A 21,872-nucleotide genomic window follows, 5' to 3' on the forward strand; every position below is an offset into this window, starting at 1 on the left:
GAGAGAGGCAAGGGGCTCCGGCATTCCCAAGGAAGGACAAGGGGCCATGGCCCCCCCAGGATCTCTTTCCGGCCCGTAGGACTCCATTTTGAGGCTCATGATCGGTGGTGGGCCCTTTGGCGCAGGGCAAGGAGCCATGGCCCCCTCCAAGATATATCCGTCATTCTACTCAAGTATAGGCCTCTAGGGAGTTCGTCATCATCCAGATTCCAAATCACCATCCGTTGCCCCTCCTCACCGAGAGAAAATCCTGTATCAGCCCTTGGTCTAGGATGCTCATCAATGACTTCAGGATGAGTCACTATCGTATACGACGCAAATTCCGCTCGCTGACTGATCGTATGATCGGCATGAAACGGTGAATTCCGGACAGAGGCACATTCCATCCGCTGACTTCTCGGAGTCCGCCTGATATCGGCTCTAATATTGATGGGGTAAGACGTGGATGTCGGCGGGTGCTGCCGTCGTCAGGGCGAGCTAAAAAGAGTTTTTGGATCCTACAGACCTGTTATCAAACAAACATCGAGCGGGATGGATGCTTGTGGTGCTGCGCGCTTCATTGTCAGCCACGAATGCCTCTGCGTCCTTGAATGGGCTAGCGAGTTTTCGAGCTGGAGCGATCCTGCTCAGGACTCAGGACTACTGGCGAATTCCCGTCGCACATCGAGGATCATATCGGGAAGGAATTGGAAAACTTGTGATATAGAATCAATCAGCCATAATTCCGGGCGCTGAATCCCGACAGATCATCTTCCGACCCACTATTTCCGGATCCTTGCTGTCCCTCATCCATCGGCGGCATCATTCGAATGTTTCTCGAGCCTTGAATGGCTCAGCGGTCGTTCCTCCCTTGAAGCTCGAGGTGAATCATTGTCCTAATGGTTTTCGAGTCTCTTCATTAGGTTGGCGTTTTTCTCCACCAATGACCCTTTGAGGACAGATGCGAGTTCTCACGGAGACTCAACCACAAAGCCCGGACGCAGTTCCGCGCTCGATGGACTCCATCGTCCGGATTGTCGAACCGATGTCTCACTTGCACATGCGAGTACAGAGGTCGGTTGTGCGAAACGAACTTTCGGTTACAGCCCCGGCCAGAGAGGCTCGACAAATGACGAGGAATCACCGTCCCTGTATTTCCCCCGTCAGTGACCAGCTTCTGCCAACCGAGGTCTGAGCCCCGATGAATTCCAAAAAGAGACTCTGCGCTATGAGTAGTCTGAGGAGTGTCTTCGAGAGGAACCGGGGACCACTCTCTCCCCTGTATCTGAGTTGAAGCCTCTGTCTGCCATCAGAACGGCCCCTGCCGAATAATCGGGCGATGTAATTATATCGGGCGGAATTAATTTGATCGCTGGAACAATCCCTCGAGTTATTTAGTTCATTCGAGACTCCCTAGGCTCTCTGCCCCGCAATCATCTCCATGATTCTGGCTGGTCCGAAATAGCCGTCCGTGTTAGAAATGCGCAGCGATTGTTCACAGGAGACGACCGCAATAGAACATAGATATCCCCGCCGTCGTATGCCGAAAACACCGTGGGAATCTCCGATCTGGTGGAAGACTCGCAGGTCAGCTCCCAGAGGCACTTTGTGAGTCGATCTCTGCAAGGGATGCAGGAAGCTCACAACGTGTTCTCTTTGGCTGGCCAGAAGGTGAGGTTCTTCCGCGAATCCGTCCATAAGAAATCGGCCTTTAGACCGCGACCCTAGATCAATGGACCTGGAGCTTTCGTGTCACATCTCCGAAGTGAGGAAAATTCGAGAAAGGGGGGAGAGACACTCGGTTGCGTTTCGTCCCAATTCGTATACGGAGTATCTGAGCTCTATGCTTTCGGGCTCTGAGAGGATGTTGATCGAACCAGCCCCGGCGACATCTGGCATGAATCAAAATTCAGCGCGATTCATATCAGTCTGAGGCCGATTGACACAACCTGCCTCCCTCACAAAAGTTCATTGCCAATAGAGGCGGGTTGTTCGAGGGAGCGGAGAATAAAATGTTTGACAATAAACCCTTGCGGCTCTTACCGACTCAGGAAAAAACCGACTACTGGAACTCGGCTTCAACAATGGGAAGGACAAGACACTCTTGGCCAGACTCCAAGCGGCTCGACTGCACGCCGGCGGCTGCCACATCACAGGTGCTCCCCGTGGTGCGGTTAACGGGGCCCGGGCTAAAATCGCAGATCTCGTTCATTACAGAGATGCTGTGAAGTCCATCTTCCTCAGACCGTTGACTCGTGTCGGAGGAAGAGGACACGAGTCAACGGTCTGAGGAAGATGCAGCTCCGAAGCCTCCCGCGCGCCGATATTCAGGTCCAGGCGAGAAATAAGTAGGGTCCAAGAAAAGTGTTCTGAGGATAGTCTCTGGAATCATTCTCGAACAGCTCGGAACCTATCATCAAACGGACCTTCCCTGTCGGTCCTTGTCCTACCCCTGGACCACAGTTCATAATCGATTCGAGAAAAAAAAGTCCACCTCCGGTCGGTGGATTCCGTGTCCATCCAAGGCTCATTTCACGCTTCGTTTGCGCGTGCTGGAACTGCCTGCGAGCTCCGAAATCCCTCGATGCGCTTCTCTTCAACCACAAGCTCCTTCCGGCTGAAACGAGCGGCTGAAACGAGGATCCCGACGTATTAAGACTTCATGCGGAGCCTCAAATGATCTCTGGCCTCAGAGGGCTCGGGCAGAATGTCTGAGGTTTCGTCGATTCGGACTTTTCAAGTCAAGTTCCGCTGCTCCGCACCTTCTTCCCCCGCGATGGCGCCGCAAGGGGCCTTCGGGTTACAGTGTATATCGTTGAGACCCCCTTGTATCACATTGTCTCCGCATCGGTCGCTCGACCTTTGGAAGTCTGCGGGGGCTATGAAGCCATCATTCGTCGCAACATGTCGATTTTGGGAGAGTCCGGGGCAAAGGCTGCTCGGCACCGTCTGGCGTGTCTTCCTAGTCGACCGCGCTTGTTCCACGCTCTACTCGACGTGCGTGTCTGTGGAATAAAAGTATGTATTCCTCGTTTTTGCGTGGTTTCTCTCAAAGCACTCGAGCTAGGCAGATCTGCTGCGCGGAGCTCCGCAATTACTTCTCGGGGGATCATGAAACTTTTAATGAATGAATGAACGAACGGCTGCCGTAAATGTTTGTACCGACACCGAAATAGATCCGTAGGGTATCAATGTCGTCAGAGATATGCCAATCTTCTGTTCCTACAGCTCGAATGACAATGCGGCGAAGCTTCTTGCGATGATAGAACATCAAACGCATTTCCATGGCGAGGAGAGCCCTCGGTGTGGGGGCGATAACACCTGTCGGCCTCAGAAAGAAGCCTCTCGTCTTCCCTTTCCGGAAACAGAATGTCATTGCCGATGTCAACTGTGGGGGCCCCACGCGTGGCAGGAATTGGCGTGTGTCTGAGGTCGAGTTCGCCGAACGCTTGCCGACGTTTTCGGATTCTTTGTAAGAGTTCTCCTTTTTGACGAAAACACTTACTCAGTCCTTCTCTAAGCTCAAATCCATTCTCCTCTCGGGCTGTTTCGGGACTATCCCGAAGAGAACGCCTCATACTGCTCGTGATCGAGCGGGAATTCCTTTCCGAAGTCAGCCACGCGAGCCGGAAGAGAAACTTCGCTATGGACATCTTGCAGCTCCAGGAGCGAATGGGAAACATCGAGAGCACAGTCCGTGTTCCACAAAGTCCGGTGGTAGCCATGAACTGCCGTTGCGGGATCACGGCCGGGCGATTCAGCGAGGTTTCAAAGAGGAGTTCCTCGACTCAGTGTCCTCAGGGGACCGGTAGATTCACCTGCGAACCTTTCTGAACTGAGTCTTTACAGGGGTTCGTGTTCCTCGGTCGATCCAAATCGATTCGACGCCGAAAAGTTCCCGATACCGAGATTCGAAGGAGGTTCCGAAGTTCTCCATCCGTCAACGATAGCGTGGCTCTGATGGAGTATGGGATGCTGTTGAGGCAATCATCCCGATTTGATTCGGGGAAAGCCTTCTGATTATTTATAAATCACATTGAGAGGAGCGGAAGGAAAGGGAAAGTCCGCTCCGGACGCTCCCTAGACATTTTTTTCAAGAATCTCAACGTCGATCAGCTTATCCCGACTTGAGAAGGTACACCGAGTTCAGGGTATCCTAACGCATCGACCGCTGGGTTTCGAACGATGATTTCATCAACTCCAGGAATTCAGGTCTCACTGCCGGATTGGAGCTGATGCCTCAGGGGATTTTCAGTCCCGCGTCGGATCTGACAGTAGGTCCTAATAAGAATCGTCCTCCGTCCGAGATCAACAGAAGATATCTGAGCTTGAAGGGCCCCAAGCCTATACATAATACAACAGAGGTTATCAGCACGATTGATCATTGGACGAATTGGTGCAAGCTTGGTAGTCTAATGCTTCGCGGTTGTAACACATGTACTTGTTAGCTTTCGTGAGGCGGAGGCCACTCTCGGTCGGGGTCTCGATGGGGGGATTCTGATCTTGGCCGCGGGCGAAAATACCCGAGCGCAGAGCTCCTGCCCTACCGGGTGCATCGGGTCTCTCAGATTCGTGTTTGGGCGCAAAGCCTCTTCGGAGACACGCGAGCCGCTTCATTAGGCCCCGAAAAATATTATAATACTACCGATGAATTTGAAGTAGAGGGGAGGCAAAATCAAATTATTCCTGCTCTCGCTAGAGGTGTGGAACGCTCTTGAAGCATCGCTAGAGCGAGTCCGCCAAAAGGAAAGGCGCGGAAGAGAGAGATGGAGGATCTCGGGATAGAACGATTTGATCGTTCCTCCGTCGATATCCACCGCGCCAAAAGCTCGCTTCCCGTGGAGCTGAATTCCGAGCTGGGATGATTCCACGATTTCCTCAATTATAAGTGGAATCACCAGATTCGGAGCGATGGCGAAATCCAAATACATCAGAATTATGGCACCATTCAAGACAGGGGAAAGCGGTGGCCTGGCTCGCTCATGGGTAGCTCATTCCCGGGCAAGACTCAGAACAGCGTTCCGATGAGAAGTAGACTGGTTTCCCCAATCCTGGGAAGATGGAACCCGTTTGAACGAGGGGCGAGGCGCTGAGGAAGGGATTCAGGCGTCCTTTATAGACTTTTATCCCCTGCATGTCGAGGCTCTCTCATAGGAGCCAACGATCTTCAACGACAGCTCAGCGTCCGGATCCGAGGGTATTCCATAAAATTTGCCATTAAGGCAACGTGGCCTTTTTATTGGGGACGCGCGCCTCTGCGCTTGCAACGTCTTCTGGAGTGAGACGTCAACAGAGTGAAGTCGGGGAGGAAAGACTACCTACCTGTATTAGGCGAGAGATGAACCGATGACAGCTCGAACTGATCTACGAAATAAGTGAATCACCCGCCACGAGAGTGCCAGAAACAACCGACGATCTTCTCAGCCGCCAGAGATGACACTCTTTGTGGATTGTCAGCTTCCTTCATCGGAACACGTGACAACGTCATTTGGAGGGTCAACCGCGTGGTATCGCGGTCTGAAAGGAAAACGGACGAATGCTAGGCAAAACCGCTCATCAATCCGGAAGGAATTTCCCGACGGAGAGTTGGAGTCGAGAGGTGCTCGCATTGAGTCGGGTCTCGATGTTAAGACCCCTGCAAACTGCGGTTATATCTAGCGATTGATTAAGACCTCGAATGTTTGCCGTGGAGAGAGCTCCGTGAGTAGGAAGAACGGGCGAGGACCCGCGTCCCTCAGTCGGGTGGGTTCCTAATGTGGACCCAAGCCGTTTTCCTGCGGTTCGACGTATTCTTCGAGAACTCGCAGCCCCAGCTCCTCTCCTTCTCTCCTGGGAGTGTCAAGAACGAATCTCCCTATCGCGCACGTCTCCCGAAGCTTGCTTAAGCGGATTTAAACGCTTTAGCGACAATCAAGCACAACCGGTCCTAATCAGACGTCGCAGCATGTGATGGTGCTGCGCGAGAGGGCACCATGCTGAGTGAGTGAGATCCGATAGCTTGCCTGTCATACAGCCGATTGACTGAATGGTCCCGTTGAACCACACATTGTACGCCGCTCACGATCCGATATAGTTCATTTCAGAGCAGACGGACCCGGAGCGTGCAGTCATCAGGTCGCGTTCCATTCTAGATATTGCGGGTCGATTATATGGCGCCCGACATAGCCGATACCCGGTCGACATTCGTGCAATCGACAAGTAGGTGGTGATGTTTCAGCTTCGAACAGGGATAACGCCGGTCGTTCAGGAACTTCTCGATTGCTCCATTAGCCCCTGGCTGAGTCCAAAACGAGAATCCCATTTATCGAGTCGAGAGACAACACGACGGACCTGACTCGTTCCGAAACTTGATTCCTGTATTGACTCCAGCGACGAGGAATAGCTTTATGTAGGTATGTTCGGAGCTCGACCATACGCCGTCGGCGTTCGAAACTTCACAGTGATGTGATTGAGACGAGAAGTTGACTGACGTTAGTTCGGTTCATTTTTGAGGCGAACGAGCCAGCGATCATCGATTCACGATGGTCCATTGCGAATTATTGGCGGAAATATTCGACAAGTCTTCGCGTCAAGAATAGATTCGGCTCGGAATCGATCCGTCCACCCGAAGACTCCACCGACTGGGATTCGCTCGCCTCTCGAAACTGGCAATCATCCAGTTTCGTCCTCGGCGACCATAATAATTCAGAATCTAGCACCGCGAGCTTTATACGATCTAATATCTGCGATGACGCGCTCCGGATGGACGCCGTGGGCATCGTTGATGTTTGAATCTCTCTTCCAAATTCTGTATTCCCGTTCCCTCTAGTTGCAAGAGTTCCCTGTTTCCAGAGTTCCCTCCCCAAGGTTATTCCCTCACCCGTCTCTTTCCACGTCGGGCTGCCCCCAGCGCACTGAGCCGCACACTCGAGCCGCGGTTCGTCGTGCGAGGACGTCGTGCCACTCTAGAACTCGGATTACGAGTCGAGCGAGACTATTTTCATCCGGACAGTAAACAGACAGAGTAGTTTTATCGCATTGGTGTCAGTCAGTGTTAGTGCCAGGATCTACCGAGTTGACCACCGAGTGCGTTCACCATTGATTGTGGCAATTGTGTGCTCCTTAAAGTGATTGTTGCTGCTGCTACTCCGCGTGTTGGAATCGCCGACACGTTCATCATCGCTTCCTTGATCTATCGGGAGCCGGTTCCCGGACGTTTTGGAGTTGTCGCCGCGAACATTGACGACGACGGCCGCTCTGCGGGAAAAATGAGTCGCGACTCGGAACCGGGAGAAGAGCTTCTTTCGGCGTAATCTTGGAGACCAGTCTGGCGGACGCTTCCGAGGCGCCAACGGACGGCCCGGCCACCCCCCTGCGGTGGTTCGGAGCCGCCGTTGGCGCCTGTATACTGATCACGACGCTGGTCGGTAACATCTTAGTGTTGGTTGTCGTCTCGAAATTCCGACGACTTCGCTCGGCGACGAATATTCTGCTGGCATCGCTGGCGACCGCTGATATTACGGTGGCGCTACTCGTTATGCCTTTCACAATCATCGTTGACGTTGTCCGCGAATGGCGTTTTGGACGCGTGGCATGCTATATGTGGATCTCGTGCGACGTCATGTGTTGCACAGCGTCGATTCTTCACCTGTGCTTCGTGTCGTTGGACCGATTCCTGGCCGTAACGCGACCCCTGCGTTATCGAGCATGCGTCTCTAAAAAGCGCCTATCCGTGGTGGTAGCCTTCATATGGACGATGTCCGCCTCGATATCTTTCATACCGATTTTCTGTGGTTGGTTCGGACCCGAAGGTCAATGGGATGATACCACGTGCGAACTGGCTGTGAATCCTACATACGCTCTCATATCGTCACTCATCTCGTTTTATTTGCCTCTGCCCGTCATGTTTTACGTTTACGCCCGAATCCTAGGCGTAGCCGAACGACAAGCTCGCGAAATCCGAGTCTTGGAGCGCTCCCTCATCCAGAGTGGTCAAGGAATCGACACCAATCGTCGAAGGAGCCTCCGACGGAGATCTAAACAGCTGCTTGTCGACACGAAAGCGATCCGCACCCTGGGAATCGTGATGGGCGTGTTCAGCGCGTGCTGGCTCCCCTTCTTCATCATGTACCTCGTATCGGCGTTCTGCGAAACCTGTCAACCTCCCTACGAAGTCCGGACCAGCATCACTTGGTTGGGCTATGTCAACTCCGCCTTCAATCCCTGCATTTACGCCTTTCTAAACACGGAATTCCGTGACGCGTTCACAAGAGTGCTCGGCTGCTCGGCACGGGACTCGACCGCTACGGCAGCTTCGGTCGCCGGAATGGAGATCGAACATCGCTCTAGCAGTTGTAGCTGTCCGCCGCAAATACAGAAGATCCCCCGAGCTTCTCCAGCCCGCACGCCCGACGGAGCCAGCTGGCCGAACATCATCGGTCAGCTCGATAAAGGAAAACACGACCTCATCTGATGGCTGCCGGAGAACTAGAACCTCCCGAGAACGGCGACGACGACCGCAATTGAGATCACGGTGGCAGCAACAACTGAGACAAGCTCAGAGCGCCGTCTCCTCATTCGGATTTAGGATCGTGATCCCGTCTCGGGGAGGCGGCGCTAGCCTCGGCAACCTGTTGTTCGTTCCGTGGGATTTAACCTTGGCTCCGGTCTCGCTTTTCGGCTCCGATCCGTGCGACTTGTCCCTCACAGGAGTTCCCCTTGTGCCAATCCAAGTACTTGAGTACGATGTATATACGGTTACATATTTTCATAAAGAAAAAAAAGCATTCACTCAACCCCCGAAATGTTGAAGTAATTCGTTGCCGGAAGGATTCCGTCAACGACCGCTGATGATCCTTCGCGAGCCCCGTTGTTGGAACCCGATGCATATTGAGCCGTTTTCTCGATGAACCCATACCGCTCAAAAGCACCGCGACTTCTGGCGGAACTCACCAAGATGTCACGCGACAAACTCAACGAGCTCGGAGACGTTTCCACGTCGAGAATCGCTCAGCTCAATCGAACGCAGCACCGAGGACAAGTGACGAGCAGCGCGTGATCTGACGGCGCTCCTGTGCGGTGACTACATTGAAGCTCTGGGAGTTCGGCTCAATTAGTGGTCGTACCGTTCGCGTCGTTTGTCGCGCTCGGTGGCCTGATAAGTGGACCCGCTGGTTTCTCGCCCGGAGTTGAAATTCGCCGACGTGCCTACTGGAAAACTTTTCCTCCATCGAGGCGGAACCTTAAAGCCTTCCCGAGCCTATTCACATCGAAATTCGAGAAGGTGTCGCAATGGTATATCTCCTTGCGACACTTTCGCTTCCAGTCGCGCTCATGTCTCGAAAACCCAAGTCCGCGATGTCTTGGCGAGCCCTCCCGGCAGGGCTGTTCCTCTTATCCAGCCAACTCGAGATGGGTGTCGTTTGTCCACTCAGCCAAGCCAGATGGCCGAGCGCGGTGTCTCAATAAGTCAATGACGGAGGAGATGAGTGAATTTGTGTACATTGAGTGCTCGGAGAGAAAACGGTTCATCCACTCACTTGTCATTACGTGTAAACATCCGATTCATGGTCCTGAATGTAGTCAGACTACGGCTGTTTTGTGTAAGCGTTTGTATAATCAGTTAAGGAGGATCCGTACGATGGGCGAGAACCTAGCAACCAGCTGCGCAGGTCTCGATCTGGCAAGACCTGGATCTCAATGTGGTATCGACAGAAATAGATGCATACACACTTTGATCGTTAGCTTTTCCATGTAAACTAGCTCACACTTCCTTAGCTAGTGACACGGCGATGTCAAAAAAAGAGCTTGATGTCAGTACAATCTGAACGATCCCCGCAGGAAACGCCGGGCTTTGGCCGTTCAGAGAGAAGAAAAGAAGAAGTCCCGGTCAATCGAGCCATACTCGAGAACGATTTCAGAAAACTTGTACAGCAATAATGTCTCACGAGCTGAATCACCCCGTAACAGCTCCCGACTTCCGTCAGGCGGACGTTCCGTATGACCCGCATGGGAGCAAACGTGATTTTTGACCGTAGGGTGAATGTGTGCTCGTGCCTGGACGTGAATGTGCGTGTGTCTGCAAGCACCTCACGAGAGTGCACTTGACCTGGAGCAGAGCGAATGGAGAGGGGTAGAAATATCTTCTGAGCTCTGCCGGATCGTCTGGCTTTTCCACCATCGCGGCTCAGCTGATCGGAGGAGGATTGAACATATTGAGGAAGAGAATCGATGAGGGAAACAAACATTCACAAAAACGTTACAATATATAAGGGAATGAAACCGCAATGGATTTCGCTCCACGTCCGAGGCGTGGAGCCCATAAAGCTTCACAAGAGAGCATCAGGACTGAGGGAATCACTCCGACTGTATGACAGAAAGATGGCAAATGTTCAATGGAGGCTTCCTCTGAGAGTTTTTTGGAAGTTTGTCCGCGAAAATTATATCATATGAATCCGAGAGAGACCGAAGGATGGGAGGCCCGGAGAAGTTGATGAATAAACTAATTTCCTGTTTGTTTTGACAGCTACTCTGTTCTTGTTTCTGTCCCGACCGTCTGACTTCGACGATCCTGTGTATGTCTGCGAATGGCAGACTGCGAATGACCCCATCGATGTTTCCGGGAACTTCCCTTTCACGGTGAACTTCACGCCAACACGCTCAGAGACATGGCCGAACAATTATTATTCTTTGTCCTGATCTAATAATGAAGCAAATTGGACTTTAATTCTCAAGCCCAAGGGTTCCTGTCCGTGTGTCGTGATTGCAGTCTTCCCCGACTATTCCCTCGCCGGTTGAGCGAGTTTGCCGACCGGCGAAGCCCCGATCCGGTGAAGTTATTCCTTGTTTTTTCTTCTATCTTGCGGGAGTGCATCCCTGGGGGCCCTTTGTCTCGAGTCTCGGATGAAACCAATTGATGGGCCCGCCTAATTGGCTGTTGCCCGGACCGATTCGAATTGCAGCCGAGTTGTAGTCGAAAAGGAGAGTAATCCAATCTGACTCTAATCGTCTAACGAGAGAATTTTCATTTGACGATGACAGGACAACTCGAATTCCCACCGTTACCGAAGCTCTTCTCGAGGCTCGATGTCGGGCGCGAGAAGAATGCACATACATAGGTAAACTCTAAATCTAGAGCCGCACTCAATCACGGAGCGGCTCAATTTCATCATTGATTTGATATAGGAGAGAATAAATCATTACCACACAAATCACAAAGCAGTAGAGCCAGAAATCGCAAACCCCTATGGTCGCACGCGATTTTCCGTTCGAGAGTCTCGAATTTGCCAGCGGTGTCCGGGCGAGTAGGTCCACGGCTTTCAGGATCCTCGTGAGAGTTTGAAAATCGATCGACGTGACACGTAATCCGAAATGCTGCGCCACACCCTCCGACGTTCATCTGTCTTGAAGTTATCGACGTATGACATCCGTTCCGCGTCCTGTCACGACATGGCGCGAACTTGTTCACCAATGTGTTATTTGGAGTTCGATAGTATTCATTCTGGGGAGATGCACTCGATTCCTGCAGTCGCCGCTGCGCCCTGATTGCAGCTCCACATACAAGCCGTTCTCCGAGTTTGCGATGAGGCGGGACAGTCGACGTCTTATTGAGGACTCAGAGACTTTCGGAGATCGGCGCTTATCGGGCTTCTAGAATTCCCGAGCGGAGCGTGTTGGGTATCCGAGCCGAACAATCTCTGGATACCGGAGAGGAAGGAACGGCAGAATCAAAAAAGCAAGTAGTCCCAGCTTCCCACTGAAAGCTCTGATGGCGCTTCACAGATCATTTACTCTGCTGGAACACCTCCACTGAAGGGTGGCTCAATGAGTTTGTTGTTGTGCGATACGTGATTCAGGTCCCAAGTATTGTAGAAGCAAAAGCTCTTCCTGCCACATAGCTCTCGTTCAGCTGACTGCTTTGCGCTGCTGGACCAGCTCGACGAGGGAAGGTTGTGCTGAAGCAGATGACAAGGCATCTCTTCAGCGGCAGACACTTCTGCAACAGAAGCGGTGACGTTACCGACTGCTTCAGCGAGACCTGAGCTGTCGCTGAGCAAGCAGGAAGCCTACTCCTGACCCTATGGTCTTGCTCTAGCTACTCTTGATTTTTAGTGGATCCTGCCCGTTTCGGAACCGCTGGTCATACACTCAGCGGAGGTAGGATGCGGAGGGCCGAGCGAGTGTGGTGCGGTTTTCTATTTCGATGCGAACAAATGAGGCTCTCTTTTTGCGCGACAGCCCAACGCTGATCGAGCGGAGGAGTTGGACGGAGTACATACGTACTTACGTCGACCGCAACATGGGCGTACCCGAAGCGAACGTGAATGGCCTGCGATGATTGATCACTTCCGATAGAATCGAGGAGAGTCTTATTATATTTGCGTCAGAATCTGACTCGATGCCACTATTCGTAAAAATCTCGCTCATACTCATTATTCGAAGCGGATTCCCCTCGCCACCGCTTTAGGCTGACCGAGGAATGCTGAAGGACGTCGGAGGAAATATTCGAAGTTTTTATCCAAGCGCTTCATTATGAATCAAGGAGTCCTCCATCGGTTCTGTTCCGAGAATTCAGATTTCTGTTTCGAATGGTCTGCATTTCTCCTCTCAAGAACAAGCCCCGAGGATAACGCGCATCAATATATTCTTTCTTGTTGCAGAGTTCGAGTTCTGAGAAGACGGAAATGCACCTCCATAGCGTACTCCCTACGCGCCGTCTGGCTTGGGTGGCAGGAGCCTATTATGAGTCCCGCGACGGATAGAAATAGAATGGAACAAGGGCATAACCCTCGGCGAAGTCCCTCGGCGTAGCGTTTCAGCAGCGGTCGCCGCGGATCTACATCATCTCTATCATGGAGTTAGTTAGCAGCCGGCCGTTGGCTTGTATCATGCGAGCCTTGCGTGCTTGCTTCAGTTGCTCGCGGTGGAGAATTTCCAGAAATATCCTTTGAGACCCCAGAGAGTCGTTGAGAGTCCGAGTGAATAAGCTGGCCGGCCGGTCGGCCCGCCAGGCAGCCGGCGAGCGACGGGTCAACCACCACAGAAGCGTTCGACCCACCGACCGCACCGGAAATACCCCGGCACAAAAATAAAAATCCGAGCATCTAACAACGGCCAAATTATCACACTCGCGGGAGACGTCGGTCCGCATCATTGAAGCGAAAGTTCGCCGCTCGCCCCCTAGCGTCTCGACCTCGAGCGGGTCCCGACGCGCGGACTTCAAACTCGTTCTGCTTGACAAGCTCGGCGGGTTTCGTCATCGACGGAGTTTCGTATTCATTCGCGGTCTCGACAATCCTGTCTCGAACGAAGATCGATCGGTCGGACGGACGCTCTCTACCGGAATATCCAACATACGGGCATGTTGTGATGGGGCGCTCTCAACACGTGTTGGCGTCGCGGAATTCCGAATCCGTTGGCCAGCTATTTTTGGCGCCATTTGATCGCTTTGTTTTTGTGAGTTGCTCGAGCGCTTGCTTCCCGAGGCTGCGCAATACGGATGGGTGTTGGTGCGATGTGAGATTGATTCGCGCGCCATCCAATTACCACTCTCTCGTGGATAAGTCCTCTAGCAAGGAGATAACGCGAGATTCCGTGAGCCTCCAAGCGGATCGGAGGCCATAACTGAAGGAGGCCGGAGCTTCGATCCTTCTTGTGTGTTGCCGTTCCGAGGCAGCGAGTTCCGTCCGATGAACTCAGCGGCATCTGCAGCTAATGTTGGCGGAGCGTTATTCAATCAACGAGTGAAAGATTCCGCCTCCCATGAAACGCCGGCGAACGCGTGAAGAAAAACTGTTCTCCCCGAAGGTCCCGACGCACATCCAGTGGAGAAAAAGGTCGAGTCTTCGTGCGGAGAAAAAGACGTCTGCAAGCACTTTGTGCAAGGCGCCGGCCGAAAACAAAGATTTCCTCTATGAAAAACTCCGCAATTCCGAACTGGGAGCAAGTCAGATGATATGAATAAAATTCTCTCCATCGTTCGAGGCAGTAAAGAATGAGTGAGAGGACCCCCGAGCTTGAAAGCGTCCCTGGAAAAGACGCCGTTCATCATCTGCAGCGATTTGGACTCGGATGGGATTTGTTGAACTTCTGCTTCGCATTAGTCCGGGAATTCCACTAAACGCCCCTCCAGAGTAGGTCTCGCCTCTGGAGCTGTCGTAGATATCGAATGTCGAGTTCGGTGCTCTGTCGGACGAATATGCTGAGCTTACAAGTCGCTTAGGAGTGCTTGGAGCAAGTTTCCTCAGAAGAGTGATTCGACTAGGGTCCCGCTTATGCTCCGCTCTCGAAATCGGTAAGCTCCCCGGCGGAGTTCAGTCTAGTGATTCATCGCGTAAAATCCGCAACTTCACTCTGCCCTCGGACGGGCCGTTAGTTTTGAGCGATTGTTCTCAACGATTCGATACGATGTCAACGATGAATTGCGATATCCAGTTCTGGGATCGATCCGTGGAGCTATTTCGCTTATTCGTCGCGAAGGATTCCGAAATCGAGAGCACAGAAAAACATCTGCACCCAGAGAGAGAGAGAGAGAGGAATAGATTGTCCGTTTCCTGCCAGAGGATTCCAGCATCGACGATTCATCAACAGGACGCAGTGTCAGCCTAACGTGCTTCGTGATGCCATCAGCGCTCCGCGTGGCGGCAATCCATGAGAAGAACAATAAATCTTGGGAACTCTGCGGGAGAAAACGGTTACGTGTTGCAGCGTCCCCGAGCAAGCGTAAGGTACGTGAGCATAGGCGAGCCCCCAGCTTCGAAGTGTTTCATCGGAACGAGGGGGGAGGGGAGCCCGCGCCGCGGAACAGGGAAGCAAACGACGAACAAAGAATAGAACAAATAATCTTTCTTTCGGTCGTTGCCTCGCCGTTACCGAGCGAGGTATCGCGGCTGCACTCTACCGAACGTCCCGACTGCTTGCGGGTGGAATTTCCAAAAGGAAACGGAAAATCTCTCTGGTGTCTAGACTCGGACGATCCTTTGAGGCAGCGTCTCTCCGCTCGAACGAGTGGAACTGGACGAGTGGCTAAACTATGTGTGGTGAGCTTTGTGCGATACAAAGAAGCAAAGTGCAAGCCAAGCATCCCAGCTAACGCAAACAGTTAAGGGTCGTTCGTTCTCCGAACACCCTACAAAGCGGTCTCACCGGATCCGGTTATTCGGACCGATATTTCCGATGGTGATGCTTCGATAGCGGCAACAATCGAGGCAAACCTGAACCATCGGCGAGCAGCTGCTCGACAAATAAAGAAACTCCGGAGTTTTCCTCCAAGTCTCCATCGCACCAGTTCTCCATCAGACCTCCGTCGATAATAATCCACATTCTGATCGTCGTCGGAGATGATCACCGATAAGCAGAATCATCGAATATGATCGAAGAGACGAGTACATCCGCTAGGTCCACAGCGGACGTCTCACCGGATTATGTCGGCCGTGTACATACATTCGATGCTCCGGAAAACTAAGGCAAGGTCATCAATCAATCAAACCCATCGAAGCATCTCATGGGATCGGACCTCACGGCCATCGAACTTGAGACTAATTCGCCGGACCTGTACGTGGCATTGGCGATACATATTCGGATCTGCCATCGGAGCAATCGTTCTCATTGCTACTGCCAGCCGCAGACGAGCGTCCAGTCGAACGACTGGGTCAGAATAGAACCAGCCTAGACTAGAGACGTCTCCGCACATAGGAGAAATATTTCCCGCTCGGAGATAAGGCACGTCCGATCGAAGGAATCCAAGTCGCTCACAAAAGTGAACGAGAGTGTTCGGCTCGGTGGATTCTAGCATTGGTTCTCTCGAGGAAGCGATCGACGAGGAAATCCAAAAGTTTCAAAGTGATCGAGAGATGCTCGAGATTCGTCCACTCGATCGAGTGGTCGGGCGAATGTCCCGGAATATTCGGTGCTCAAGGTATCTCGTCGACTTCATTATCCGGATACGGTTCCGTGATATGAATAAGAAACTCCGCGCAACATAACGAAGCCGTACGGAGCTGAAGCGAAAGCAGAAAGACAAATGGGCTCGCCTCGGTTTCCCGGACATCCTGCCGGTCGTCGCATACATACAATGTGGGCATCTCCGCAGACCGCCGCCCCGCGGGTCCGTATCGGGGCATCGGTCTCTGCCCCCTTGCTCGATTCCGAAGGAGTATGATAATTCTATTTGCTTTCATCATGGTGCTCCTTCTCTTTTCATTGCAGCCCCTCTCGGCGATGTCAACGGTTCTCCGGATGTCTTATTCGTTCGTTCGTCCGTTCGTTCGTTCGACGAGTAGACATCCCAGCGAACGAACAGCCGGCAAATGTCTGTTAAGGGAAAGGGTCGAGGGAACAATCGCTCCGTATCCGGCGACGCGGAAGCGCTACTGTCATTTGTGGCTTCTTGCGCGTCCGACTAGGCGCACGTCAGCGGAGCAAGCCGAGAGGCTGAGCTCCGAATCGAGCAATGGTCTCTGACGAAGTCCCGCGCCTCCCGAACGAACAGCGTCGAATTTTCTGCGCTTTCCATCATCCCTGATGGACCGTCCCGGTCATGACTCGATTCAAGCCGTCGTTTCGTGAGGGATTTTTCGAATGCGAATCGATTAGACAGGATCTCTGAGCGGAGCTTATGCAACGGCGGCGCTTTCCTTCTCCACGTGCGGAGGGCCACGCCCGAGAGGCCAGACAAAAACGCTCCGCTCCGTTTTTCCGTCGATCTCATTCATCATGGCTCTCAATTAGCGGAGGCAAACACGTGCGCGATATCGTGGGAAACGAGTCGTTCCATTTCTCCAACGAAGTCCTCCAAGTACTGACATGATTTAAACATTCATTCTCATCGAGGCTCATTCGAGGTGGCCGTTGCTCCGTCGAGGGCTCCCATCGAAAGACAGCGGAGGCGGAGGACGGGTGGTACAATAATTAATTCTATGCCTAATACGGAACTGGGAGCAGGCGACGGACGTACTGAACGCTGACCTCTGGCCCCGTAAGGCGACCTAAATTTCAGTGGACTTTTAGAAAGTTCCGAAAGATCGGAATGATATTATGATTCATTCACAGGGAAAATAGAACGTGCAACAGCAGGAACGGAAATCTTGCTCGGGACGAGTTTTACTTGGTCGTGAATATTCCGGTCGCTGACTTGTTTGAGGTCGACTCCGCGAATTTTTCATCATGTGCAGCCGGGAGAGAGGGTCACATCGCGTGACATCCTGAAAGGTTGGAATGGCGTATGTCCACAATATAATCAAACGGGGGGTATACATATATGTGCTCTCGAACGAGACTGGCGGATGTTTCCGAGATTAGTTCACGTCGATAGTGAGAGAGTCGTGTGAAGTTGTGGCCGACGACTCGTCGGCGACGCCGACGTCGGTCGCCCTGGGGCTCACATTGTTCGAAGGCAAGGGCTTCGGAGTTCAAGTATCACGGATAGCTTATCAGTATCGGACTTTGAGAAAATCGCATCGTTCACGGTGAACGGGGCAGCTGCAGCAGCATAGGCCCATAATGATGATAATAGCTGTTCAGACCGACTGGATGGCCAGTGAGGGGAGCGAGCGAGTCTGCGGTGTCATCACACGAGCACTCGGAAAACGAGGAGGTGCAATATTATCTCTTAATAACTTGCTAAGGTGCCAATTACGGCTCCTCCGCAGCGAGCGCACGGCAGGGTGACGAGACCGGACCTACAGGCAGGGTAGCCCTCCCGTCCTCCCGTGCAATGAGTCGTTCAGTGAAATTGAGGCATGCGGTGGGCGGAAAATTCCGAAAACTTCTCCTGAGACAAACATCCCGCAACACGTGGTGGAGGAGACCTACAAGTCATGATCGCCTTCGCTGATCGTTTTCCTGACGCAGCTTATCTGACGTAACTTCTTCTTTTACTCTTCCCAAGCCGAGACTTGCCATTCTCCGCTCCCCTCCTTGTTCATCCCTCGCCCCGCTTAACGGACCTATCCTTTAAATGCGGACAGCACAACCAAGCTCGCCAAGATCACCACCGGGAGAATTTTTTAAGGTGGGAGACAGGAAGGAACAGAGGGCTATCATCAATCTCCGAGGAGCGAACGACGACGACGAAGAACGTTTTGTCTCATGCGCGGACCGGCTGACAGCATTCACGGAAGGCCTACTAGGTAACAGCAAATGACCCGACTAGTCTGTCAACACGACCTCGAAACGTTTTTACGGTTACCTTCCGTAGGAGACGCGAAATTAAGTTCTCCCGAGAACTCTCGACGATAGCTTCGTCCCTCGGAGTTTTTCCGTCGATCTGGGGATTCATTTCCGTCGAATGGCCGCCCGGAATGTCCTCTTCAAGTAGAAATATGGACCCGTATGATTTACGACCTGTGCGGAATGCGGTCAGATGTCCACTTGAGCAAAACGTGAATGCCAGAGCTCGCGCCGGCTAGTCCCTCCAATTATGAGCTTCAAACAGGACCCATCCCCGTTGGTCTCGGGCGTTCTTTCCGAGGGGAGTGAGAATTCGAACGTGAATTCCCTACCGGCGACGACTGATTGCCCAGTCGTGAATGCTGCTTCTGAAAATGGCTTCCCGCATCACCGACGCTGCGCTCTGAAGGATATGTCGTTGCTCCTCTCCGCTGGAACACTTTCGGGGAATTCGTCGCCAGCGGGGGATTCCTGACCAGCGGTTCATTCATATTCATGAAACGTCGAGCAACGATTAGAAACGAGCGTGACTTTCACAATTCTCTTCTTCCATGCTTCGGAATTACGTCCTCTGGCTGCGATTGAGTGGACGAAGTGTCCCGTGCTTCTGCTGACAATACACAGTTTTGAAGTCTGGAGAGCTATGAATTCCGATTGATCGCTTATCGACTCTTCCTTCCACCATCGATATCTCAGTCCTGCTCAGAGACTCGAGACCCGATTTCCGCTCCTATGCGAGCGCCTGATTTCCCGCGCCCGAGGTCCCCACCTTTCGCTATCGCAAATACGCGGCAATCGTTGAGGAAAGCTCGACGTGCACGACTAGCGAAGAATTGTTCGATCATTTCCGATTGGCGAAAGTTCCTCTGAATCAAACGGTCCGGTTTCACAATCACTGACGAGAGCGGAAGGGGAGGTAGTTACGTGCCGTACGATGAGAGATCCGGCCCCTCGCTGTGAAGTCGTCTTCAACAGCTCTGCGGGAGACCGCTGGTTCCCCCGTAGCAAAATGGGGAGTCTTTCGGAGAGCGGTCACCAACATTTTTGGGTGATCCGATTTCGGCTCTGTCCCACAGGAACCTCCATCGATGGGTCCGCTTCCCACCGTGAGGACTTTGAGTTGACCGATCGCTTCCGCGCAGAGCCAATTCCTCAAGCACGGCGGGATCGCCCGTTCAAGATGAACAAATACGTGGTTGCATAAATTGCGCGGATCGAGCTTGAATCGCGGAATTCTCAGGGAGCGGAAGCTCTCGCCGAAGAGTTGAAGGTTCTCAGTGCCCATGCACGTCGATGAGGAGCTGGAGGGAGAATCCTCGCAATATCTTCCTCAGTCGCTCGTCATAAGTCTCTGTCGCAATCCTCGAAGAGCATCGGAATAAATTCCGGGAATAACTCTCGGCTCAAATCATCGCGATCCGTCCCACTCAGGACTTAAACGCTCCGCAGCGTCGCCAACGTCATAAGAGCTGGCGTTGTACGTTCCGCGACTCATCCGATGCATTCTTCGCCGTACCTCTCGCCAGCTATGGCCAGCCGCTATGGGACCTCAACGAGAGGTCGTCAAAAGAGATCCGCCCGGAATTCCCCACAGGACAGCCGAAATAGAGCCATTCGAGGTGATACATTCAATCCGAACACCAAAGAAAATGCGAGTGGCGATCGGTCGAAACCGCAGGGGCGGCAACCCGAGCTAATTTCGTATCAGAATCCGGCTTTGAGGGAGGAAAGTTCCTCAACATACGCATATGTGTCGGGTATCAACGAATGACTGACCTGGAAGCGGCTCAGCGGGTCCCCGGGCCCGCCGGTCCCGACCTGGAGGTCCCCTCTGGGCAACTTCCTGTTGCAGGCCACGCCATTTCAGAGCTTCGCTTCCTGAGAATAAATGATTATTCGACCTTGAGAAGCAATCACGACGCCCATCGATATTTTGCCCTGCAGAGCTAGTTATGTAGAGCATAAACTCGAGTCGAGCAATGCGGTTTCGGTCTACGAATCGAACCCGATGATGTCAGTCAGCCGGGGAGTGGAATTTGAAGAAACTCCGTTTGTTAGAATGTTTCTCCGATTCCACGCCTGTGAAAATATGAAACGTTCAGGACGGGGCGAGGAACTCCTGAAATCATTCGCGGCAGGAAACCTATCGAAGAGATGCATGATGGAGCGTAATCACATCACGGAGAGAGAAGGAGCGCTGCTCTCTAAGACGGCCGATCCCGCGCAGCATCGATCATTCAGTCATGGATCGTGAGTGATCTGCCACACGGACGAGTGAACAATGCTCGGCTACCTCCTAAGGAGATGTCGCTATGCTTACTGGCCAATATTGCGGCATCGGATGCAATACCGCGATTTTCATCAAGCGATAGTACCCAGATCTAATGCGGTAGAGGTCCGTGTCCTAGGGATTTAATGAGAATCGAAAAAAATGCTTGTCGCAGGACGACAAGCATGAATCGCCTGGCTCGGGTATGCTTGTGAATAACGAACAGCGGATTATGCAATTCCATCTCGCCATCAGATAACTCGGCTAGTCCGCCATGCACATCACTACGCTGGAACGACTCTCGACACGGATAGAAATCACAGACTCACCCGACACGCGCCCAACGGCGGAGGGCCGTCGCCGGAGGTGCTAATGCGGAGCTCAGCAACAGTGTCAACGCGATCATCATTTCAGAGAGTCACCATGTCGAACAACATCGGCTCGACAGCTTGAGCCCAAGGTCACTGCGAACATCGACGGTCTCGACTGAGCTCGGGATCCTCGGTGGACAAGGGAACTCCGCCGCAGTGGAATTAACTGCTCTATCGTACACGCGTTTCCTCTCAATTTGGCTGCTGGTTGAAAGGGTCCCTTGTTCCAGACTGCTCTCAAATCAGAGCGGAGCTCGAGCTGTAAAGGCGGACGCAAAACACTCACGCCACCTCGAATCCGGCATCGATTAAGCTTCGAATGCGATGCTTCCGAGTATTCAACGCTGACGTGACATCGGAAACTCACTCAGTGATCGACCGAAGCAGTTCTCCAAACTGTATTTCAGATCGCGATTGTCCGGGCTTCGATAACTTGGATGAGATCGCCGCGGGGGGGGGGGGGTTTCGTAGATTTTTCCGGGAATCTCCTGTGATCTCGACTCGGAAGACGATCGACAATCCTGGGTGGTAGCAATCGGACTTCTCTCGAAACGGCCTCAGGACATCTCCTGTCTCCGGCGATATTTTTGCTCCGTAACCGTCAACGGTCCTCCGCTCATTCTCGCCGAATCGGAATCGCTGAATTCGCTCGAAGTCTCAACCGCTCGACCCGCTAGAGGGATGTCGACGTCTCAGTCCGAAACCCCGTCTCAAGGGACATGGTACCCGTCCGAATCCTTGCGCAATCGGATCCGTGTGATCAACCAGCGGCCAATGGTCGATGCCACGGGGGGGAAATAATTTTTGCCAGATTTCCAGCTGTGGACCTTAACCCCGTGTCTTCGAAATCAGATTATTGCGAGACAAGCGAGACGCACCACGAAATCCTGCGCTGTCAGGAATTACATTTCCATTTACTCCAGAATCCTTGAGTCTTCAAGATGAATGGAGTTCGCCGGTCGCTGGGATTCCAAATGATGTTCCGCTCTAATACTAAAATATCACAGACCGAGGACCCTGGGAGGATGGCCTCCTTTGCTTGCCGCGTCGACGTGGCTGGCTCCATCGGATGCGACCCGCTCCTAGGAAACTCCCATTCGAATTGG

General features: G+C 52.7%; 1 protein-coding gene across 1 annotated transcript; it reads left to right on the forward strand.

Moving 5' to 3' along the window:
* The first annotated feature begins 1,608 nt into the window (after positions 1–1,608).
* Positions 1,609–8,431, forward strand: LOC100903213 (beta-2 adrenergic receptor-like). The gene is made up of 2 exons (XM_003740801.1): positions 1,609–1,650; positions 7,280–8,431. Exons 1-2 carry the CDS (start codon positions 1,609–1,611, stop codon positions 8,429–8,431), a joined length of 1,194 nt encoding a protein of 397 aa, XP_003740849.1.
* The last annotated feature ends 13,441 nt before the right edge of the window (positions 8,432–21,872 follow it).

The sequence above is a fragment of the Galendromus occidentalis genome, unplaced genomic scaffold, assembly GCF_000255335.2.
Source record: "Galendromus occidentalis unplaced genomic scaffold, Mocc_1.1 scf7180000077086, whole genome shotgun sequence".
Taxonomy (NCBI): domain Eukaryota; kingdom Metazoa; phylum Arthropoda; class Arachnida; order Mesostigmata; family Phytoseiidae; genus Galendromus; species Galendromus occidentalis.